The sequence below is a fragment of the Dreissena polymorpha genome, chromosome 11, assembly GCF_020536995.1.
Source record: "Dreissena polymorpha isolate Duluth1 chromosome 11, UMN_Dpol_1.0, whole genome shotgun sequence".
In the NCBI taxonomy this organism is placed as follows: Eukaryota; Metazoa; Mollusca; class Bivalvia; order Myida; family Dreissenidae; genus Dreissena; species Dreissena polymorpha.
Window position 1 is genome coordinate 25,988,245 of NC_068365.1, and position 24,742 is coordinate 26,012,986.

Below are 24,742 nucleotides of genomic sequence, written 5' to 3' on the forward strand. Positions count from 1 at the left end.
TGATTTAGAAAATACCGAATTTCTGAAATATTATACATTAATTCAAAGTATCCCACTACATTAAAAAGAGAAGCTGAAAACAGAAGCTTTCAGTTATCAACAACCCGAACGCCTTATATCACTGATCAACACAAAAACAAAAATATGCAAATTTATTTACTCCAAGTTAGTCCTATTAAAAAGTCCAGATACTGTTAAACCCATTATCAAATGGGAAACACATTTCGAAAAAGGACTTTATTTTAAGACTATCTTTGTTAAACCTCTATTGCTTACAAACGATACTAAATTGAATTTCAATATAAATATATAATGAGAATTTTTCCTAATAATAGCTTTTTACTGAAATGCGGGCTTATACCATCCAATTTATGTGATTTTTGTTGCATGACGATTGACTCAAATATTCATATGTTTTGGGACTGCACAACAATACAAACATTCTGGCATGATCTTAAATTGTACATTAAAACATCAATTAATACACGTAGTGGAATTGACTACACATACGAAAATAATAGTTTTTGTAATGTTTTAGATGGTTATTAACCAACATTTTTTTCTCTTTTTTCAAATATATTTTTTTTAAGGCTCTTCTTTCATTCCCTGTTTTTGGTCCTTACGTGATTAGCTACATATTATCTCAAAATATATATGATCTCTGTGTTCCGGTACTTGTGTAAAGCTTGATGCTTTTCGAGAATAAAATAATAAAATACTCAAAACCCAAAAAAAAAAAAAAAAAAAAAAATTCGTGCTGTTTAACTCATGCGGGTTCGTACAGTGCCCTTGACATCTGCACGACATATGGGGCACTTTCTCAGGGCTGGGGCGCAGTCTGCACAGGTAACTAGGTGACCGCATGGAAGGAACACGATACTGACGATATTGTCCAGACATACTTTGCACAGCGTCTGCTCCTTTAATTGCTCATTCTCCTGTTTGATATCTTCTGGATCTAAAATTAATGACAATACCCTATAAAAGTATAAAGTTCTTTCAATTTTCTAATTTCAGTGATTGTATAATACCTTCAAATTGCAACATGAAAAGCTGTATGAAATGTTACTTTGGGGTGAGATATTGAATAGTAATACTATGAAATAAAATAAAGCAACACGAGACATGTGTTCATATGGCACAGATGCCTCCCATCCCACATTCAACATCTTTCTATTTGTTTCAATTATGTAATTGTAAAACAAAAAACAGTTTATGTCCTTCACATTTGAGGGAGACAGTTGCAAAAAACAGTTTATGTCCTTCACATTTAAGGGAGACAGTTGCAACAGTTTAAAAGTTGCATGAAGTGCTAAGAAATTAATACAAAATTACTTTTAAGACGCGCAATTATTTGCGAAACACTATTATATTGTAATTATCCCTATAAATGAAAAAAGCAACAGCAAAGTAGGTTAATAAACCTAAAAGATAGTTCATTAGTGAAATTAAATTAAAACAATGAACTTAATTCTTTTCCAAATTACATTTAAATAAAGAATAAAAACAACAACATTCAGACAAAAGTAAGAAATAATTGAAATATGCAAACAGTATCCAAATAATAACCTTATATAACTGCACAACACTGTCATTTTTTACCTTTACAATACATGTACTATAATTCTTAAATATTAAGATTTTAACCTTTACAGTACAATACTATAATGCTTAAATATTAAGTAAAAATGCATTATTTATTGTATAATTTATCGAATGTCTAATTAAGTGGAAGAGGTTGTGATTAATCATTCAGTTTGAAAGCAAGCATTGCAATATGCTATACATTTAAAAATCCAGCACTTTTATCTGACTTATAATGCTTGTTTTACCAACCATGTTCGTCATGATCAACTAAAACACACACAAAATACCAAATTATCACGTATGCACCAGATAATGAATGTTACAACTTAAGAACAAAAGGTGTTTTGGGTTTGAAAGAAAAAGATGTTTTAGAAGTGTGTACAGAAAGGCTCTGAATGAACGGTAATGGATGCTTACTTAGATGCTCTACTCAAAAACCTTACTGTTATTAACACTACCAAACAAAAATATGGCCACTATGAACTACTATAATTCCAACTGAACAAGTTCATTTTGATAGTAGATTTTTCTTTTTTTGCATAAATTTCAAAAGTTACACACACACATTTTATAACATATATATATAATTTTAAACAAATACATAAATATATGTATTCCACAAATATTCCATATTCCAGTTTCACTTCTTTATATTTTTAAAATGACATTTTTTTTAAAGAAACTCGTGTGTCAGAACTATTTTTGTAATGTCTAACTTACAAACTTTCTAACAACTAAAAGCATCCTTCCTGTTTCTTAAGACAGCAAGTAAGAAATGTTGGTTTAAGAATAATCAAGTAATTGAGTGGTTAAAAGAAGGGTTAAAGCTTAAGTTGTAGGGGATAAGGCACGTATTAAGATACTTAAATAATAGGCTTGATAGATAGGGTGGATAAATGTGATGGTAGGAAACTGAGTACAAACAAGGTGCTCCAATGCATAGAAAAATAATTATTACATTTTTTTAAGGAAACAAGGGCTGTTTGTAAAACATGCATGCCCCCCATATGGGCTGTCAGTTGTAGTGGCAGCCATTGAGTGAATACGTTTTTGTCACTGTGACCTTGACCTTTGACCTAGTGACCTGAAAATCATTAGGGGTCATCTGCAAGTCATGATGAATGTACCTATGAAGTTTCATGATCCTAGGCCTAATTATTCTTGATTTATCATCAGGAAACCATTTTACTGTTTCGAGTCACTGTAACCTTGAACTTTGACCTAGTGACCTGAAAATTAATAGGGGTCATCTGCCAGTCATGATCAATGTATCTATGAAGTTTCATGATCCTAGGCGTAAGCATTCTTGAGTTATCATCCAGAAACCATTTTACTGTTTCGTGTCACTGTGACCTTGACATTTGACCTAGTGACCTGAAAATCAATAGGGGTCATCTGCCAGTCATGATCAATGTTCCTATGAAGTTTCATGATCCCAGGCGTAAGCATTCTTGAGTTATCATCCGGAAACCATTTTACTGTTTCGAGTCACTGTGACCTTGACCTTTGACCTAGTGACCTGAAAATCAATAGGGGTCATCTGCCAGTTATGATCAATGTACCTATGAAGTTTCATGATCCTAGGCCTAAGCATTCTTGAGTTATTATCCGGAAACCATTTTACTATTTCGAGTCACTGTGACCTTGACCTTTGACCTAGTGACCTGAAAATCTTTAGGGGTCATCTTCCAGTCATGATCAATGTACCTATGAAATTTCATGATCCTAGGCCTAAGCATTCTTGAGTTATCATAAGGAAACCATCTGGTGGACGGACCGACCGACGGACCGACCGACATGTGCACAACAATATACCCCCTCTTCTTTGAAGGAGGGCATAAAAACAATGCAATCAATATCAGGGAAAACCCTGTTTATATGTTTTATATTCCATGTACGTTATTAAGGTATTAGCACTCTAATGAACTTCGGGCAATATCGCCTTATTTCGTACATATCCGTCAATCCGAACGTTATCCGGATATGTGCAGAAAACCACAAATATTCGATAAATACGCTATGAAATACTAAATGCAGGACCCGCAAAATAAATAAAATGACAACAAATATGGCCGACATTGTACCTGACAGATTGGGTCGTTTAAAGAAAAGGCAATTTGCTATCTTGAAAGAGAAAGATTCATAAAAGTGTTATTGTTGTTCATATTAATGTGAATGGAGTTAATGATAAACGTCAACTAATGCACGGCAGTGTTGATATTTATGAAGAAAATGATTTCTGGAAATACGACTGTCAAAACGCTTGAACATTTTGACCAGTCAAGAATAACGTTTAGAACCCGTGTCACTTACAAAATTTAATATTGTTGGTGAGCAGTAAAGGGGGATAAAGTGGATTTATGCTTGTGTGATGACTGTAGCCATGTGAACTGGTTATCGTACGGCAAAACCCATCAGTAAAGAAGAGTCTTCAACTTTTCAATCAATACAAAGCTCAGAACAGGAAGGTACATGGATTATGCATTTTTTGTCAAGTAGATCTATAACAGTTTCATTATTCATAATTGGAGTAAAGTAGATTGTGCAGGAAAAGTGCACCCTGTCAGTGATTTTTACTACATAATCAGGCTAATATTTGCTTTCATTTTCAAAAAGAAAATATGCCATGTAAGGAAAAATGTGTGTTGTAAATGCATAGAAATGAAGGACAGCATATTTGAATTTTATGACAAAGTAATGATGTTTTCCTCAAACAAACAACAAAAGTATATTATGTCCCAAATACTAAAATTACTATTCTGAAAATGATATGCCAATGACTGCTACTTGTGTGATCTCCTAAATTATGTATTATGGTTATCCAAATTAAAATGCTGCATATTTATTATCTTTTCAGCAATGATCAACAACATTGGTGGTCCAGGAAGGGTTAATTAATTTTTTGTCAGCACTGAATGTTCCAATGATCAATTGAACTTAAAGAAAATGGAAATACATGCAGGTATGACCATACATCAAGTGTCAACCATCTCCTTTATAGCATAAATACTTATAAGATGTAAATGAACTTAGGTATTTCACTGATTTATGTGATTGTTAATGTAGAACCAATGTTTTAAGTAATAAATAAAATGTAACGTTAAAAGTCGGTTTCATATCCAGTAGGGATAATACATGTCTTTGGTATAAACATTTGGATACAGAATGTATACAGTGTATATGTGGTGTTTACACTTACTTATTAATCCAGTTTAAAAGGGCATATCATATAAAATACTAGTAATGACATGCTATGTAGTGAATGTCTGAATAAATAAAAACAATGATATATATAATAATTGATTTTGTCACACTTCCCATGAAACACTAATGTCAGTTCTTACTCCTATATAAGTGCTTGTGTATTTGACATCTGTATTTTGTTAAATAACATGAAGAAAATGTTGTCAATTTATAGCAACAACTTTGAGAAGGCTTATTGAAGTCAAATAATTAAGAAAAGACCAAATATTTTTATTTTAATAAATGAAAATGGTTTAAATTATTCATACACAATTTGCAATTATGCATAATTTTCTTCGACTGAAACTTATTGAAGTTCTTATGAACCTGCCTGAATATAACTACTAGGCAAATACATGTATCAACTTCAAAGGAACAATGGTGTTATCTTTTCAGTGATATGCTGATTACCTGTGCAGGAGGAAAATGAAACCAAACAGATTATGGACTCAAATTCAACCCAGAAACAAGCTAGGAACTTGCAGTCACTGAGTGTTCTTGTTTACAGTCATGTGTTCAATGCTGCAACAATATAAATATTATAGCTGGCCCTGGACTCAAAATTATGCATCTTAAAATGATCTTTGAACGCGATGGTCTCAAGAACATTTTCATAATAAATAACTCTGACAGTCAGCCAAGGGTCACCAATGCCAAGCGTCTTTTGGAGACACTTATTCCAACCTGTCGAAGTTCTTCAAAAAACTACCATGACAATCATGTATTTGTTTTGTTTGTCATAATACGTTTAATGTTATCACTATTATCATTACTCATTGATAAATTGATAAATCTATTTTCCTTAAAACGTGTATAATTGAATGATTAGATGTGCCTTGTTACTTAATTATTAATGTTCTTATTTCCGTGTAACATTTTCAAGTCTTATTTATAGAAGAATGCATTTCTCCTGCAATTTCAAACTAGGTTAGCAAATCTTACTGCACTGAGTAGGTTCCATGTCACAAATGATATATGAGATGTATGAATGTTAATATGTTTATGAGTTTATTATAGGCTTTTGCTCTTTTTTTTTATCTATTTATTATAATCTTTTAACATTTAGCTCATCTTTAAGCTCACATAAAAATCTCAAATTCAGTATGGCGTTTCTGGAAAATGGGGGTACCCTTGATTGTAAAGCAGGAACTTTTCGTTTTCACTGGTGACCCCCATTTTTTTCTTTATTTTTCATTCAAGCATACATTGTAGATGATTTCTATGTTGGAAGATTGTAATTTCCTTTTGCCATTTTTTTTTACAATTTATTTAAAAAAGGCTCGTGACTAGAGATTGCAATTTTTCTTGTTTTCGGAAGGATGATGACATCACTTGTTTGTTTATATTTTCTTTATTCCTTTTCTCACATGTTATAAACTATCATATTTGTATATATAATGCATTTATCTATAAATACATACTAAACAAGAGCTGTCTCCATCGGAAGAAATATGCGCCCAAAAAATGCTTGTTCGAAAGCTAAACGCAGATTTCGAAACCTAAACGCGGACCCTAAGTTCAAGGTCAAGGTCAAAGGGGCCAAAATTTGTGTGAGTATGGAAAGGCCTTGTCCATATACACATGCATACCAAATATGCAGGTTACATCTGAAGCAACATAGAAGTTTTGAGCATTTTTCGAGCGGAAACGCAATTTTTTTATGGTTCAAGGGCCGTAACTCAAGAGTGCCTGGGTAAATTTGGCTGATTATCAAACTTAACCTAGATTTTATTGTCTTACACATTTTTATGAAGTTTAGCGGAAACGAGAAAAAAACTAAATTTTTCGATGATTCAAGGACCGTAACTCAGGAGTGTCTTGGTCAATTCGGCTGATTATCCAACTTGACCTAGATGTTATTGCCTTACACATTTTCATGAAGTGTGGCGAAGATCCTATGACATTTGCGTGAGTTATTGAGTGGAAACAAGAAAAAAACCAATTTTATGATGATCCAAGGGCCGTAACTCAAGAGTGCCTGGGTAAATTTGGCTGATTATCAAACTTAACCTAGATTTTATTGTCTTACACATTTTTTATGAAGTTTAGCGGAAACAAGAAAAACTCAATTTTTCAATGATTCAAGGGCCGTCACTCAGGAGTGTCTTGGTCAATTTGACTGATTATCGAACTTGACCTAGATGTTATTGCCTTTCACATTTTCATGAAGTGTGGCGAAGATCCTATGACATTTGCTCAAGTTATTGAGCAGAAACAAGAAAAAAAACAATTTTACGATGATCCAAGGGCCGTAACTAAGTAGTGTCTGGATCAATTTGGCCCATTATCAATTTGACCTAGATATTATTGCCTTACACATTTCCATGAAGTTTGGTAAAGATCCTATAAAATTTGCTTGAGTTATTGAGCGGAAACGAGAAAAAACCGAATTTTACGATGATTCAAGGGACGTAACTCAGCAGTTTCTGGGTCAATTTGGCTGATTATCGAACTTGACCTAGATGTTCTTGTCTGACACATTTTTATGAAGTTTGGTGAAGATCTGATAACAAGTGCTCAAGTTATTGAGCGGAAACGAGAAAAAACCCAATTTTACGATGATTCAAGGGCCGTAACTCAAGAGTGTCTGGGTCAATTTGGCTGATTATCGAACTTGACCTAGATGTTATTGTCTTACACATTTTCATGAAGTTTGGTGAAGATCGGATGACAATTGCTTGACTTATTGAGCGGAAACTAATCCGGACGGACTAACTGACTGACTGACTGATGGACGGTGCGATTGTAATATGCCCCCAGAACCTATGTTCTGGGGGCATAAAAAGTGTTGTTTGTTCAATATTTGGATTAATGAGAGTGAATTTTGTAAATACATGGTTCAGACAAAATGTCAAAAAAAAATTGGAGGGTTCAAAACTGAAAATGTAAAAAAAAAAATTATTGTACGGTGAATTGTATTTAAACTTTAATGATCAATGCAGAATGCCACAACACTAAGAAATATGTGAAGAAAAAAGAGAAAATCAACATGTCCCATTAGAGTGCTAATACCTTAATATATTGCACTTACTGTCTGACGGCTCATTGGTTACAACAGAATTCCTGGCAGGAGGTTCTGCAGCATCTCCCATTCCCTCACTGCGTTTAATACTTGTATCGGATGCAAGTATTTGCTCGGCAACTTTCTGTTTCAGTGAAGTAACTGTTACAATGGTGTTGCCTAAAATGGATATTTAAGATAAACAAACATTCAAAAAGGACTAACATTAATATGTGAATAAACAATTATAAAATGAATGTAAAATACGCGTAAATGTGTTTGCAAAACAAAATATGCTTCTATGTGTGGCTCTGCAAGTATAAATAAGTATTATTGTTTAACAATCCATTTATAAAAGACAGAAAACGAGAATAAAACTTAGACTTTCTAAATTCCTTTAATGTGTTATTTAGGCATATAAATACTCTTACTGTCAATAGCTAACATAGCAACAATGGCTTGTTTGATTTGTTGTGGTGTGTATTCAGACTGATCCAAAACTTTCTGAGAAGCTTCACTGACCAGGTTCTTGTACAAAGTGTTGGATGATTGGTCTGAAATGTAATTACAATATCTTCTTTGACTGCATGTTTTATTACTGTTTAATACAATTCATTAGTGAAAAATCCAAATATCAACCCACAAGATCTAGCGTCACTAATATATTATATTGAAATAATAATTAAAACCATCAATACTAACAACAGAAAAAACTATCCCAAGACAGAGTGCTGAATTCTTCCACTTTGATAGTACATGTATAATGCAAGTTTTCTGTTATTCACCAAATATAGTTTCGACAAAAACATATTTGAAATCAAACATCAATATATCACACACAATTACAAGTATACATGTTTGTAATCAAAAAAATTTTTTTTCAACAAAAAAAAATTGTGATAAGGCCAAGAAATTTTAAATTCTTTGTAAAAGCTTTGTGAGCAAGGTTTGCATTCAAGTCACTGACAAAAAACTACAGCACATAACCTCCCTCCTGACTTATGTTATTCAGCATAAACAATTTTTCTATTAAAAATAACAGAGACATTGACTCAAGTGGCCCAAAAAGCAATACCAATCCATTACCATGTCAGAGAGTTGGGATACTTTGGCCATTAACCCAATATAATGACCCCTAATATATGGGATGTTTCAATGGAATACCTGTTGTAGAATCAGTAATATGGAGATGTTGCACGTTTACCTTAACCAATTTTCTAAGAACCAAAAATGGCAATAATCATGCATTATTATCTTCTATATATCTACTATATATAATTTGTTGATGTACACAGTCAAGAAAAACTAAAAACTACACTATAACAACATACATGGAAAAACAATTACTTTTTACATTCATACATAGAATTTGCACATAAAGTAAAATACATCATAATTATTTAGAGAACTAAATTGCAATCTTTGTAAAAGATTTTTTGTAGCTATTGAAATACTGGGAAACAAATACAGAATTTGTTGTAAGAACAGTAAATAAAGTCACGAAACAGATTTATCTCTCAATATTTATTAATAAGGACTAGTTAACTTTCTAGCAAATGTTCTTTTATTAAAATTATGTTTTTAGTTTAAAACTCAAAATAGAGAAAACTCACATTACCTCTGATATTACTACACCCAAATGAAGTAATAATCTTTCTAGAATAATTAATATAAATCTATTAAAATAAAAACTTTACCGGAGTCATCAAGTTGCTCAACCTAAAACATCAAGACATAATCAAATGAAGAAAAACCCAATCTATAAAAAGCACAAGCAATAAAGAAATATTAACATTTCTTTTGAATGTTTCCCTCATTGAGCATGTAGACATGTACCCATGTAAACTAAAGTCTTAAATGTGTCTGGTTGTATTAAAGTGTTAATGATCCTGTAAACTTTTTTTTTAAAGCATGATTATATAACAAGTTGTACACAAGTCTATCAGACACAGAATCTTTAGCATATAGATAAATGAAATAATTTCTCTGTACATACTAAAAAGAGATCTATTATCCAAAATGAACAAAAGCAACTTGTTTACCGCAAGCTGAACCAAGTCGACAAAGTTCTGTCCTTTTTTCTGTATGAGGAAAGTGCAGTTCTGTGACCAACGTGCATGTTCAACCCACATGTCGTCATCTTTGTCCCAGTGTCTCAGTCCTATCAACACATGGAAAATGTGGTGCGTGATTGTGTGTTATAGCTTAAAACATGACATTAAGTTAAGGTTTGTAATGTGGTTTATTTGTTAGAAAAAATAAACTGAACTATTTTTGTGATATTTTCTTTTGTGTTCTTCATCCCAATACATTATTCAACATCAAACGCTCATTATTTTTGCAGTTCACATGGGGAAAAAAAGCTGACATCCCTTTTAATATGCATATTAAAAAAAATTCTGTATGGTCAACTGTCTGAGGAAAGTTAGGATCGCTGCATACATAAACAAGAAACCGCCGGAGACGGGTGATGCTCCCCAAAGGTTGACTTTGTCACAAAAAATATTGCACTGTATATTCAGATAAAAGGAAACGTCTTGAGGGGCAAAACTTTGGACAAAATAATACGATGGATGGTTTAGCAACTTAAAAATTTCAAAGGGCCATAACTCTCTGAATAAATCATCTAACCAGAACCCACAAATAACATGCGCATCTCCTCAAGGTAGTTAAGCTTCCCATTAAGCTTCATTGTATTCCAGTCAGTAGTTGGGGAGAAATAGCCCGGACAAGAATTGCACTATATGTACAGTTTATGGCAAATTTCAAAGGGCCATAAGTCTGTGAAAAATCATCTGACCATCACCGGCTGATAATATGCACATCTCCTGTTGGTAGTGAAGCTTCCCATAAAGTTTCATTAAATTCCCATAATAAGCTGCTGAGTAATAGCTCGGACAAGAATTGCACTATATGTACAATGGAAAATTTCAAAGGGCCATAACTCTGTGAAAAAATCATCCGACGGGAACCGGCTGATAATATGCACATCTCCTCTTGGTAGTGAAGCTTCCCATAAAGTTTCATTGAATTCCAGTCATTAGTTGCTGAGAAATAGCCCGGACAAGAATTGCTCTATGTAGTTAATGGAAAATTTCAAAGGGCCATAACTCTGTGAAAAATCATCCGACCGGAACTGGCTGATAATATGCACATCTCCTTTTGGTAGTGAAGCTTCCCATAAAGTTTCATTGAATTCCGGTCATTAGTTGCTGAGAAATAGCCCGGACAAGAATTGCACTATATGTACAGTTAATGGAAAATTTCAAAGGGCCATAACTCTGTGACAAATCGTCCGACCAGAACCGGCTGATAATATGCACATCTCCTCTTGGTAGTGAAGCTTCCCATAAAGTTTCATTAAATTCCAGTCATTAATTGCTGAGAAATAGCCCGGACAAAAATTGTGCACGGACGGACGAACACACGGACAGACGAAGCGGCGACTATATGCTCCCCCCAAAAATTTTGTTGGGGGAGCATAATAAACAGGCGTGGCCTTTTGGATTACATAAAAAAAACTAGTTTATTTTAATGGGGAATGGTTTTCCTTGAATGTATATAGCCTAGGTTAGGCATAGCTGACGGACATGCTAAATATTGGTCAGTTTTACCTTGCTAATCAATTAATGATTTTTTGCGAATTTGCTTAATATTGGGATTAACTGTGGGGATTTGTTAACATCGCGATTGACTTTGCAGATTCCCTTATTAGGTAATAATTTTGAGTGGAAAAATCAGGATGACTATAATCATTCCAGATACACATTTAGGTTCGTTTTCTTTGTAGTTAACTAGGAAATTATTCTACATTAAGAGTTATATTCTTTCTAGGCATGTAGAGAAGTATTATACTTTAAAATGTTGATGTTGTGACTCAAATCTCTCCGACTATAAATTAGAGTTGTTTCGTTATTCATACTGATCAGTCATTATATCATGTACAGATTTTTTCAGCATTTGTAATTGCTATGAAAGGAGAAAATCATACAATAATCAAACTTAAATGTGTGCTTTTTCTTAATAATAAATATATTAAAATGATTACCTATGCCGCAAAAGAAACAACGCACACAATCACCAAGGTCTGAAACAGAAGATGAGGGAATGATCTATGTTTCCAATTCTGCATCAACTTGTGTTATGTTTTATTAAGATTGACATAAGAAAGTATGTCTAAAAGCTAAATGCAACACTATTATTTAATATGATCGGCAATGTCTGTAAAAAAACAACAGGTAGTAAAATCTCATTAGGTAGCCATTGAAGTATACCTGTGAAAAAGAATCCACCATCAGCCAGTTGAACAGGTGAATATTTTGGTGTGTTGGGCCAATTTCCATTGAAGGACTGTTCTCTTACAGTTTTAATAGCCATGTGGGGGTGTTTTGGTATCGCCATTTGGACACCTGCATTATACAAAACAAGACTGCATTTAACATCAATAAAACATTTAAATCAATATGATTATATAAAGAATTTCATGCTAAAAATTGTGTTCTTATTAAAAAAAATAATGTGTGTATAACAAGAAGTAAAAAATACATATATTACAGCATTTGCTTCATGATTTTCATTTCAAAACTTACCAGTTCTCGTTCTCTGACTGTTATTCACATCTTCTCCTGGGCTTGGGGATCGAATACAGTCAGGAATCATGTCTAAATCTGCAACTTTTTTCCTTAAAGGTCCATCTGCCATGGCTGGAACATTGTGCTCACTGTTGTTTATAATAAATTTGCATCTTGGATTGATTCTTTTGTGAACCTCCATTGGATCATCTGCTTCCACCCATCCATAACGACGTATGCCGCAGCAGTAGCAAACAACGCCATCACCATCAGAGGCGTAGTAGAACCCTGCAGCTGCATATTTTATCAGAAAGGGCTTGTTATCTCTTGGGTAGGTTCTGAGGGTACATAGACGTAGCAGTTCATACCTCATGGTTACCTGAGGTCTTGGTGACTTCCCTTCCGCAATCTGGCTGATAATTAGGCACAAAGGTTCAAATCGGTCAGTGTAAAACACTGTCATCTCTTCAAGTTTTGGTATTGGAAGATCTGTGAACATCCAATCGATGCCTTCTTTAACAGGCACTGGGGATGAATAAGGCTCTTTGAAGGCAAATGAATTTGCCTTCAAAGAGCCTAATACACCTTTGATAGAGCATGTCATCTTCCCTCCTCCTCGATCGGTATCATCTAAACTTTCTGAAGGACTTGGGGCTACAGACAGCCTCAGTCTGTTCGGTTTTTCGACAGTTTCTGAAATTTAGAGGGAAACCGGCACTTCTTATTAACATGCATTTATTTAAGCTTGATTGCATCAAAAGCCTTTAACAGCCTCATATAATTTAGAGTTAAATTCCTTAGAAGAACCAGTACTTGATTTTTTTAGAGTGGGAATCAAACCCAGAACAGTCTGATCGCCATGCATACACCATATTCCAATTATATTATCTTAAATATGATTTAAAAAAAATTTAACACCACCATCAGAACTAAAATCAGAAACAACATCATAACAAGAAGTTATTCCATAAGTAGACATAATAATTTAATGGAAACAATTGTACACAATAACGACTGATAAAATACAATTCATGCTTTGCTTCTAAATTAATGTCTGATAATTTCTTTATTTTGTATGTAAAGAGGGTGACTGAAATGTAATTCAAGTATTTTTTTAAAAAAAACGGGCAGTTTTTTTTAAAGAGTGCATGCTGTTAAAATGATGGTGACCAAACAAGAAAAACTACAAAGATCACTTTATATAAAGCAAACCATTTGAAGTTCATGTTAGGCAAACTACAAATATGTATATGAATGAGTATTCACACTCGGTATGTGAACAAAGTGCTGGCTTACATTGTATTATTATGTTCAAGACAATAATAAACATTTTAGCAATACCTGTTTTATGGACAGATCCCCCCTCAGCATCTTTGACTGAAACTACCAAGCTGGATGGAGTTGGCATATCATACAATTGTTTGAATGGATAATCCTTAAAAGCATGTGCCGGTTGCAATTCAGTTGTTGGTTTGTGCAATTTGTGGGTTTTATGAGGGTCCTCAATGACTTTTCCCCAATCATTCATTGAACTTGCTTCATCTACTCTCATCTGATGACCATGTGCTTGCATTTCGACCATTGCTTTATCAGAATTGAATGAACGTGAAGAACTTTCTGAAGGGCGTATCTTTATACAGAGCTCGTTATAAGTACTGTCTTCAGGTGTCAGTTGCAATTCATTGGATACGTCCAAAGATCCATCAGGATTTTCCAGAGTTCTGGTTCTCAAGTTGACCACATTTTTCTCTTTTTTTATGGCTGGCAAAATAAAACAACATAAAATATACAACATAATACAATTTTATATTGTTGACATGTTTGACATTTGACCCAAGTGACATTGAGCAAGTTTGAACATGTTGTCTCCACAAGATGTGAATTTTTAGTAAGTTATTTAAAGAGGTGTTTTATAAATGATGATATAAAAGGTTGCAATGAAGTTGTAATAGTCTCATATCTGACCTGCAAGTTGACATTGACCATGTTCTGACACAGATTTTTAACAAGCCATGACATGTCTCTGTATGCAATTATGGAAGGCAAATTATTAAATTGCCTCAAATGGATAGATTACAGGTGACACCTATCACCCCTTACTGCGGAGGGTATACAAATAATGTCTTAAATACAATATGCAAAATCAATTATAATACCTTCATTATTCATGATTTCAGTTTCACACTGCACTGGCAGTTCATCATCTTTCTTAGAATCAAGTAGATACCTGTCATCTACAAAAATAGAAATGTTTTCATGCTGCAATCATTCAATTTTGATACAAAAGATTTATCAACTTAACAACTACCAGTTTTTCTTCTGATGAATAATACTTTATATGCAATTTTACATAACGTATAAATTACTTTTGACAAATAATAAATCAAAAAGATGCCAGCCTATAAAGTTGCATCATTTAAATTGATATTTCCACAAAACTGTATGTTTCATTGGATTCAAAAAAAGAATCTCACAAAAATGAAACATCCATTTGTGCATGAACACAATTGAAAAATACAGTGCAAATTATCCAGCACAATCACTTTTAAAGACAAAATTATTGAACAAGAGCTGTCAGAGGACAGCGCGCTGGACTATTCGAGTGCTTGACATTATAACGTAAGCCATCATGGGGAAATTGTTCATATTCAATAATTTATTAGACAATCTTTCAAAAATAAAAAAAGGACAAAAATTCTTTTTTTGGGGGGGAGGGGGGTTGAGAGGGGGTATAATGTGGGGTGTGGTCATTTATTAGACGATCTTTCAAAAATAAAAAGAGAAAAAAAAAATTATCGGGGGTAGGGGGGGTGAGAGGGGGTATAATGTTGGGTGTGGTAGTTTATTAGACGATGTTTTAAAAAAAAATGGGGGGGAAGGGGGGGTGAGAGGGGGATATAATGTGGGGTGGCAGTGATTTTTTTTGCTTTAATTTGTTACAGCCTGTGCCTTTTGAATTGGGAAAATTAGCGCGATAAACCGTGAAATTGGGAAAAATAGCGCAATAAACCATGAAATTGGGAAAAATTAAGCATTATAAATAGGATTATAAGTAACAGAAGTGATATTGTGTTTAAGTGCATGTTCAGGGAGTTTTCTAGAAAAGGAGTCTGGTCAAATTGTTTTTTTTTTTAATCAATAAAAGTGGCAAGTTTGGGAATGATTTATGGACAAAAATGACTAAATTCAAGTTATATATTTTGTAAGATGTTTAAAAAATAAAGTTGAGACCTAGATTTAAGAAATCATAATTAAGTTATATGAGACTTCTTTCTAAAAAAAAAAAAAAAAAAAAAAAAATTTTTTTTTTTTTTTTTTTTTTTTGAAGTTGGGCTTTTTTGGGGAAATTTTGGTCAGAATTTTGGGAAAAAACGTGTATTTTTGCGATTGGGAAGCAGCCGAAATTCGGCTGTAAATTTGAGCAAAAAAAATCACTGGGTGGGGTCATTTATTAGATGATGTTTAAAAAAAAAATGGGGGGGGGGGGGGGGGGGGGGAAGGGATTCTGGGTAGGGGCGTGGGGTATTGTTTGGGTGGAATCCATTGTGGTATTCAGGTAAGTGTTGTTTTGTCAAAGTAATAATAAAATGTGATCATAAATAAAGAAGTTATGGCAATTTAAGCAAAATGTTCAATTATCTAAGTGTAAAAGGGGCCATAAATATGTAAAAATGCTTGATAGTTTCTGCTCTTGTTTATAGGTTGGGGTGATGTTGGTAAACAAGTATGCAAAATATCAAAGCAATATGTCAAGGAACAATGAAAATAAATGGGGTAGTACGAAAACTTTAACATTTGCTGCATATTCTAAGTGGAAAAGGGGCCATAATTATGACAAAATGCTTGATAGAGTTGTCTGCTCTTGTTTATAGGTTGGGGTCATGTTGGTTAACAAGAATGCAAAATATGAAAGCAATATGTCTAGGGGCAATGATAATAATTGGAGTAGAACGAAAACTTTAACATTTGCACGTTAACAGCACGGCATGGAACGGAACGCCGACGCCGGGGTGAGTAGGATAGCTCCACTATATATATTTCATTTATAATAGTCGAGCTAAAAAGTGCTTACCTGTATTTATAACAAAATTATAGAAAGAATATAACAAACATACATTGTACATATAGAACATTAAAGAAATAGTTTTGTGTGAGAAAATCAACCTAATTATTTCAATTCATAGTTTGGTAATTTATTCCAAATTCCAATAATACAGTGATATACCATTTTAATCTTTTACCTGATTGACTTCTCAGCAATTCTTTCAGACATGAAATGCGTCCACACAGTCTTGAAACCATTCCAGACAGTAAAAAAATGTCATTCATCACACGCAATCCTTTTGCACACTTCATGTTCACAGTAAAGCATAAATCAATATGATACAGATCAAAAATGAAAACAGTCTTTTTACAATTTACAGGTGTATGAACATTATTTCTTTTGCGTTTCAGTTCAGTTGTGTTTTTCAGCTGAATTTGAATCATCAAAGCACCATCTGCAAAGAAAAGTTTTAAGTTATTATGAGATGTTTTGCAGAATGTTTATAACTGTATTGTTCATATCCTTTCATATACTTTTTAACATTCACCAGCTGATGGACCTCAGGCAAAAAAAAGGTTGTGCATATAACCTTGTGCCTATACCTGTCATACAGCTAATCATGTGCATACCAAGTTTCATGATTATATCTTACATAACTTTTAAAAATGTGCATTATTTCATGCAATTTTATTTTAATTTACAGTCACCTTTCATTTGAATGTGCAGACATGAAGTGTTAATCTTAATCCTCTCATAACTTTTACAATGAATATCATGTTCTAGGATCCTATTCTTTTTACTTTACAAGTAATTTTATTTTTTAGCAGAATGGCAGATTGACAGACCGTTAAACAGCAGAAAGGAGTGACCAACAGGTAAAAGGCAAATAACTAGCTAAATATGTGAACCATCTTTAATAACTATATCTGATGTAATAGTTTTGTAATAACAATATTTAGGTTTTATTATATTTTTAGAAACAGTGGCCTGACCTTTAACGTGCGAAAACCAAAGGATAATGCATGCATGACCCATTAGAAGTATACTAAGTTTCATATAATAATCTTAATAAATTCTGAACAATTTCAGAATCCAGTTATATGATATGTAGTTTTTCAGTTACATTGTATTTCAGTGTTTGCAGACAGACAGAGAGACAAACGGACTGAAAAACTGACTGACAGACAGGATGGGCTGTGGGTAAACCTATGGTTCTATCCAGCCAAACCAGTAGAAACTAATAACTAAGATATAATATGATAAATATACATTTTGTATATTTTTAGAAAATCATACCATTGAGTCCCTCCACAAGCATGTTTTGCTTTCCTGTTCTCAACAATGAGACAATCTACAAATGCAATAACAATACATATAAACAATAACTAACTAGATCAACTACACCCCCAAGACGCTGCATGTCGTATTTTCAAGCAAGTAAAACAAGAGGACCATTATGGTCCAATATAGCTCACCTGTGTGAGGCCTTGCGAGTTTCAAACAAAGGGGTATAACATGAACAATCTTTGTAAAAGGTCCAAAATCTATTGTCTCATACCAAATTTATATGTATTGAATTTAAACCATTTTCACACCTTTACATCGAGCTTTGTTGATGAAACACAATTCCCTCTACTGCACTTTAAAGCCACACAGCAGCTTTAACACAAAAGAGTTATTTTAGAGAAGAAAAAAATTCAAGGCCTGTATCTTTGTCAAAAATAAACGGACCGGAATCAAACTGAAACTTGAAAGGTCAGTCATGTAAGTAGAATCACACACAAAAAATAAGGTCAGTTTATGAAAACCATTAAAAACAGGAAACCGTCGGAAACGGGTGATGCTCCTCAAAAGTTTTTTTGTCACAATATTGCACTATATATTCAGATAAAAGGAAAAGTCTTGAGGGGCATAACTTTGGACAAAATAATACGATGGATGGTTTAGCAACTTAAAAATTTCAAAGGGCCATAACTCTCTAAATAAATCATCTAACCAGAACCCACAAATAACATGCGCATCTCCTCAAGATAGTTAAGATTCCCATAAAGTTTCATTGAATTCCAGTCATTAGTTGCTGAGAAATAGCCCGGACAAGAATTGCACTATATGTACAGTTAATGGAAAATTTCAAAGGGCCATAAGTCTGTGAAAAATCATCCGACCAGAACTGGCTGATAATACGCACATCTCATTTTGGTAGTGAAGCTTCCCATAAAGTTTCATTGAATTCCGGTCATTAGTTGCTGAGAAATAGCCTGGACAAGAATTGCACTATATGTACAGTTAATGGAAAATTTCAAAGGGTCATAACTCTGTGAAAAATCATCTGACTAGAACCCGCTGAAAATATGCACATGTCCTCTTGGTAGTGAAGCTTCCCATAAAGTTTCATTGAATTCCGGTCATTAGTTGCTGAGAAATAGCCCGGACAAGAATATCACTATATGTACAGTTAATGGAAAATTTCAAAGGGCCATAACTCTGTGAAAAATCATCCGACCAGAACCGGCTGATAATATGCACATCTCCTCTGCACTATATGTACAGTTAATGGAAAATTTCAAAGGGCCATAACTCTGTGAAAAATCATCCGACCAGAACCAGCTGATAATATGCACATTTCCTCTTGGTAGTGAAGCTTCCCATAAAGTTTAATTGAATTCCGGTCATTAATTGCTGAGAAATAGCTCAGACAAAAATTGTGCACGGACGGACACACGCACAGACAGACAAAACGGCGACTATATGCTCCCCCCAAAAAATTTTTGGGGGAGCATAAAAAATCCAGAAAAGTGTAATTGTAAGTCCAAACTGTTTCAAAAATCCCTGGACCATAACCAAAAACTAAAATTAGTCAGATAAAGAGGACCTGATTACACCAACAAATCTTTTCAAAAGCATAAATTAACAAGGGACAAAATTGTCACAAAACCAGGTTTTCATTGTGAAAAAAAAATCTGATAAAGGGAGAAAACTCAAACTGAACTTTTGAAATGAACAAACAACATTAACCCCCTTTGTAAGTTTGTTTTTAAAAATTTTTTTTAGTCGTGGCGACCTTGACATTGGAGATATTGACGTGATTCTTTCGTGCGACACATCGTCCAATGATGGTGAACAAATGTGCCAAATGATTTTAAAATCTGACAATGAACAACATAGTTATGGCCCGGACAAGCTTGTTCCGCCCGCCCGCCAGCCCACCAGCCAGCCAGCCAGCCAGCCCGCCCGCATTCCCCAATCTAATAACCAGTTTTTTCCTTCGGAAAACCTGGTTAAAAATATGACAACAGGCCATTATTCTGTTACAACTGCTAATATTAAAAAATATATTCCCTTAAAATCACTTTCAGGCTGTGCCAAAAACGTAGTACCGTAATCACTCTATGTTTTCGGACACTCTAAGTTTTCGGACACCCCCTTTTTAAGCAAAAATAATTATTTTTCGTGACTCTTAATTTTCGGACACACGAGTTTTCGTCCATAATTAATGTCTCTAAGTTTTCGGACAGTATATTTTACAGCGCTATTTTACCAAATTTCGGTCCTGTTTTCGATATCAAATGACACTTCGATCATGGGGTTTTACAACCAGATTAACATCATAAAACATGGCAGGTGCATGCCTGAGGGCAACGGACCATTACATATGCTATTGGGTAAATAACCTTGTAAACCGGTATTAAACAATGGTTTCGCCCGATAGCATAAGCGTTATGACAATTACCAGGGGTAGTGCCAATTAACAGTTCCATTATATACCGCAATGGTACTACCCCATCTCAGTAATATAACTGTGACAAAAACTAAACGCTTCGAATTGTGATGCACCCTATTGCAAGTTTTACGAACAATGGAAGGTGTTAGACAACAAATATCGGAAATGAACAAACAAAGAATTCATAGTTTGCTTTTGTATTGCGTTAATTACAGGTTCATACTAGCGTGTATCGGTACATCACATGCTCATCTTTGAACTCGTTGGCCAAAGTACAAACTTGTAATAACTTTCAGTCACATAAATGAAGCATTTAAAATAATTTAAAATGCAGTGCAAACATATTTAACTGTAATTTATACTTTGCGGCATGGTATTTTACAAGCGCGTGCTATTACCGGTAGTCGTTGATACAATTGATGCTATTTTCGGACACTTCAATTTTCGACTCTTAAGTTTTCGGACACCTGTATTTTGTGAATATTTTTCGTATCTAAGTTTTCGGACACGAAAAGAAATCATTATTTTTACGTGTCCGAAAACATAGAGTAATTACGGTATAGTCAGAGTGCATGGCTATAAAGTTCCAATCAGTCTATAAATTATCGACCTTTTGTATTCTGATTATGCTATACAAATAACAATATTGCTGTGACTTAATTTCTAAATCCTTTTAACAGCAACTAAACAGTCTTCTTAAGTCTGCTTCATGTAGCTGCTGATTCAAGCAATGGATACTATTCTTGCAATAAAGAATGCCCACAAGGTAGCGCATAACAGAGCTAGGCATATACAGATAAATAAATTACAAGTTCACAGTTAAATTATAATCCCTATTTATGAATGACATTAAAACATTTAACTCTGCTATAGACAATTGTTAGAGATTTAAAGTGGGCTACTCATTTTTTGCCAATAATGGTGTGTGCATTATATTTTGATATTTATGAGGTCTTTTCCGATCCAGAGGCTAAATTATGTGTGGACCCGGAGTGTGTCCCTGCAGCACTTCTACCTAATTAACTTACTAAACTCACGAAAGTTGGGAAAAATATTTGAATTTAAGCTGCAATTTGAAGTTATTTCGTGGTTACTGAAAGATTATTTTGATTTTGGTAAGGTTTGTGTTGTCGTGAGAAAAAAAGTAAAAATTCTGCCCAAACTGTTATAGTCGAAATGCTACATGTATAACCAAATTTTGGGGCTTATATGTTCAATATGGGAAAAAACAGACAAAGGGCTGTGAAGAAAAAGGTCCTGTGGCTATTATATCAACAGTTGGCAAATTATAGATGTCTGACCCACAGCTGTGAAGAAAAAGGTCCTGTGGCTATTAGTATTATATCAACAGTTGGCAAATTATAGATGTCCGACCCACGGCTGTGAAGAAAAAGGTCCTGTGGCTATTATATCAAAAGTTGGCAAATTAAAGATGTCCGACCCAGCTCTGCCATATATGATTATCTTAAAATTGTTCATATTTACATCAACATCTGTAATGACTTCATTAAAATATATTTAGTGCATGTCTCATTTTATCAGAGTATAATTTTGGCAAAGTTTGCAAGGCAACTTAATTTTATAAGAATGTTTGTTAGTGACAGATTAAAAGAATTGGTCTAAAATTATGTTAACAGTAAATGTACAATACCAATAACAATATTTACACTTGAAACAACATAAAAAGTATCAAATAAGTTTCATTGAATGACATATTTTCATAAAACATACCTTATTCATATGCCTGCTTTTGACATTGATACATACCATTATATGGTTTGAAGGGCCACAATCTCCTCCGGGTAACAAATCACTGGATGCCACTAAAAACACAAAAGAATATCAGTGAAACTGACGCATCTCCCTATAATGTGCCTTGTCAATGTTATTGTTAAATAGAAAGAGCAATAGCTCCCCAAATTTTATTGAGCAGAATAATCTGTCAATATGTGCATGTCCACTAATTTAAGGACGCAACATAAAACAAGAGTTCAGCGGTCGGAGACATATGCCGCCCAAACAGTGCTTTCAACTAGTTCCCCAATTTCAATAGGGGTCATCTACTGTCCAAGGCCAATCCACATGGAAAGTTTCAAGCGAATCCGTCAGTTTGTTGACGAGTTATTGATCAAAATCGATTTTCCCACTTATTGTGACAGTGACCATGACCTTTGACCTAGTGACCCCATTTTCAATAGAGGTCATCTACTGTCGAAGTCCAATGAACATGGGAAGTATCAAGCCAATCCTTCAATTTGTACACAAGTTATTGATCGGAAACGATTTTCACACTTATTGTGACAGTGATGTTGACCTTCGACATAGTGACCCTAATTTCAAAAAGGATCATCTACTGTCAAAGGCAAATGCACATGTGAAGTATCAAGCCAATCTATCAATTCCTATATGAGTTATTGATCACAAACAATTTTCACACTTATTGTGACAGTGAGGTTGACCTTTGACCTAGTGACCCCAATTTTAATAGGGGTCATCTACTGTCCAAGGCCAATGCACATGTGAAGTATCAAACCAATCGGTCAAATTGTGGATGAGTTATTGATCGGAAACAATTTTCACACTTATTGTGACAGTGACCTTGACCTTTGACCAAGAGACCCCAATTTTAAAGGGGTCATCTACAGTCCAAGGCCAATGCACATGTGAAGCATCAAGCCAATCGGTCAATTCGTTGATGAGTTATTGATCGGAAACAATTTTCACACTTATTGTGACAATGACCTTTGACTTAGTGACCCCAATTTCAAAAGAGGTCATCTACTGTCCTGGGCCAATCCACATGTGAAGTATCAAGTCTATTGGTCCATTCGTTGATGAGTTATTGATCGTAAACTAACTGGTCTAACGACAGACAGACCGACCAACATCCAGCAAAACAATATATCCCCTCTTCTTCGAAGGAGGGTCATAATTATCGAGTTATTTGCAGCTGTACACTAGACCCTATCTTCCACAAGTTGAGTCAACCATGCTTGTAATTATTTAAAAAGCTACAACTGTACATGCCCAGGTTAGACCTTGAAGCTGCAAGTATGACGTGGACCTTTAATTTCTAAGGGGCACATAGATTGCATATGACACACCTTCACTATTGATGAAGATTTGCAGCAATAAAAGTGTAGGAACTTGTAAAATTTACATATAAAGTTACAGTCTTGACAAAGAGCATTATTTCTTAATTAGACATTTGAGCTCTATAGGGAAAGATACATGTACACTGTGCTCCAAAAAGGAAGCAAGATAGAAAACCTCATCAGAGTGGTGACATTTTCAACTAAAACACTATACTAATAATACTCAACAAATTTCTTATCCAAACACTTGTAATAAAGGCTTTTAAGCATAGTTTTTTCATTGCCATTAATTATTTGCATTAATCTCACATTTCTAACAATTTTCTTACCCAAGTTGAGCAGGCCAGATGCACAGGAGGGAGAGCAAACAGAAGCAGAGCACATCACTCTGATATTTTCTCTAGATCCTACCCTACTCTTAGTGTGACATTTGAGCAAAGGAGAGAGGTCTTACAAGCAAAACCCTTTTTGGTGAACATTTGTGGCAAGTTATTTTACAATTGCACGACAAATAATTCAACAAACTCGAATGGACTAACACATGCAAGTTCATGGTTAGATTGGACCACTGTGATAGCTGTATCAAGCCTAACACATGACATCTCACATTGGCAAATTATTATTCAAAATTGCAGCATGAATGATGAAGTTACAGTTTGGCATTGACCGTTGTTCTTTAAGTGTGACCTTGACGTTAAAGTTAGGGACGTGGGTCTCACAAGGAAAATGTGACACTCCATCTCCAAATGGACAGCATCACTTTTTGGAAAGTAATTTTAAAATTACATGATGGATTTTGAAGTTACAGTCAAGTCTGACTGTGTTTACAATGTAGCTCAAAAATGATGTATGACTAGTTCTTATTGAATCCTCTGAGCTTTTATTAATACATACATACAGCTCGAAGTTTTTCTGGTAACAGCTTTTTTCATGTAAAAAAATGATGTTTCACATACGTCTATAAAATCAAGTTCAATCAACCTCACCCATCGTAACAAAAACACTTTTGTTACCATGTTAATATAAAAATCAATTTACGTGTCTTTTGTGGAGAAATGTTGAAAAACAAAAGCTTACTGTTTAAAAAAATAATCATATTTTACTAGAAGCCATGTTTTACACTTGAGACTGGTGTTCTTGCTTTATCTCTTGGAGATTTTGATAGGGAAAGAATAAATGTTCACTACTAAATCCCACAAGTATGATAAAGTTAGTGACTAAAGAATACACTTGACACAATATATACAGACTTCATGAAGGCATTTGACAAGGTCCCCAACAAAAGATTCATTTATAAATTGTAAAGATACATTATTAGCCCACAAACATGTAAATGAGTACAGAACTTTTTAAGCAACCGTAAACAAAGAGTACAAGTCTATGAGAACTATTCCAAATCGCACGATGTCACCAGTGGCATCGGATCCCCCAGGGATCTGTTATAGGACCCATCCTATTTCTGGTGTTCATAAATGACTC

At 34.1% G+C, this 24,742-nt stretch overlaps 1 protein-coding gene across 3 annotated transcripts in view; it reads right to left on the bottom strand.

The window, feature by feature from the left end:
- Positions 1 to 561: 561 nt before the first annotated feature.
- The window catches only part of LOC127850704 (uncharacterized), a 97,563-nt gene continuing 73,382 nt past the window's right edge, over positions 562 to 24,742 (bottom strand). For 2 of the 3 annotated variants that reach the window (XM_052383968.1, XM_052383970.1), the window contains exons 17-29: positions 21,936 to 21,991; positions 17,744 to 17,798; positions 16,644 to 16,901; positions 14,559 to 14,636; positions 13,744 to 14,163; positions 12,421 to 13,095; positions 12,106 to 12,240; positions 11,880 to 11,918; positions 9,874 to 9,992; positions 9,529 to 9,550; positions 8,263 to 8,385; positions 7,862 to 8,011; positions 562 to 958 (exon numbers count right to left, since the gene is read on the bottom strand). In XM_052383968.1, coding sequence (XP_052239928.1) covers positions 762 to 958; positions 7,862 to 8,011; positions 8,263 to 8,385; positions 9,529 to 9,550; positions 9,874 to 9,992; positions 11,880 to 11,918; positions 12,106 to 12,240; positions 12,421 to 13,095; positions 13,744 to 14,163; positions 14,559 to 14,636; positions 16,644 to 16,901; positions 17,744 to 17,798; positions 21,936 to 21,991 — 2,327 coding nt within the window. In that variant the 3' untranslated portion in view covers positions 562 to 761. The remainder of the gene's footprint in view (positions 959 to 7,861; positions 8,012 to 8,262; positions 8,386 to 9,528; positions 9,551 to 9,873; positions 9,993 to 11,879; positions 11,919 to 12,105; positions 12,241 to 12,420; positions 13,096 to 13,743; positions 14,164 to 14,558; positions 14,637 to 16,643; positions 16,902 to 17,743; positions 17,799 to 21,935; positions 21,992 to 24,742) is intronic. The other variant, XM_052383969.1, reaches the window with a different exon arrangement.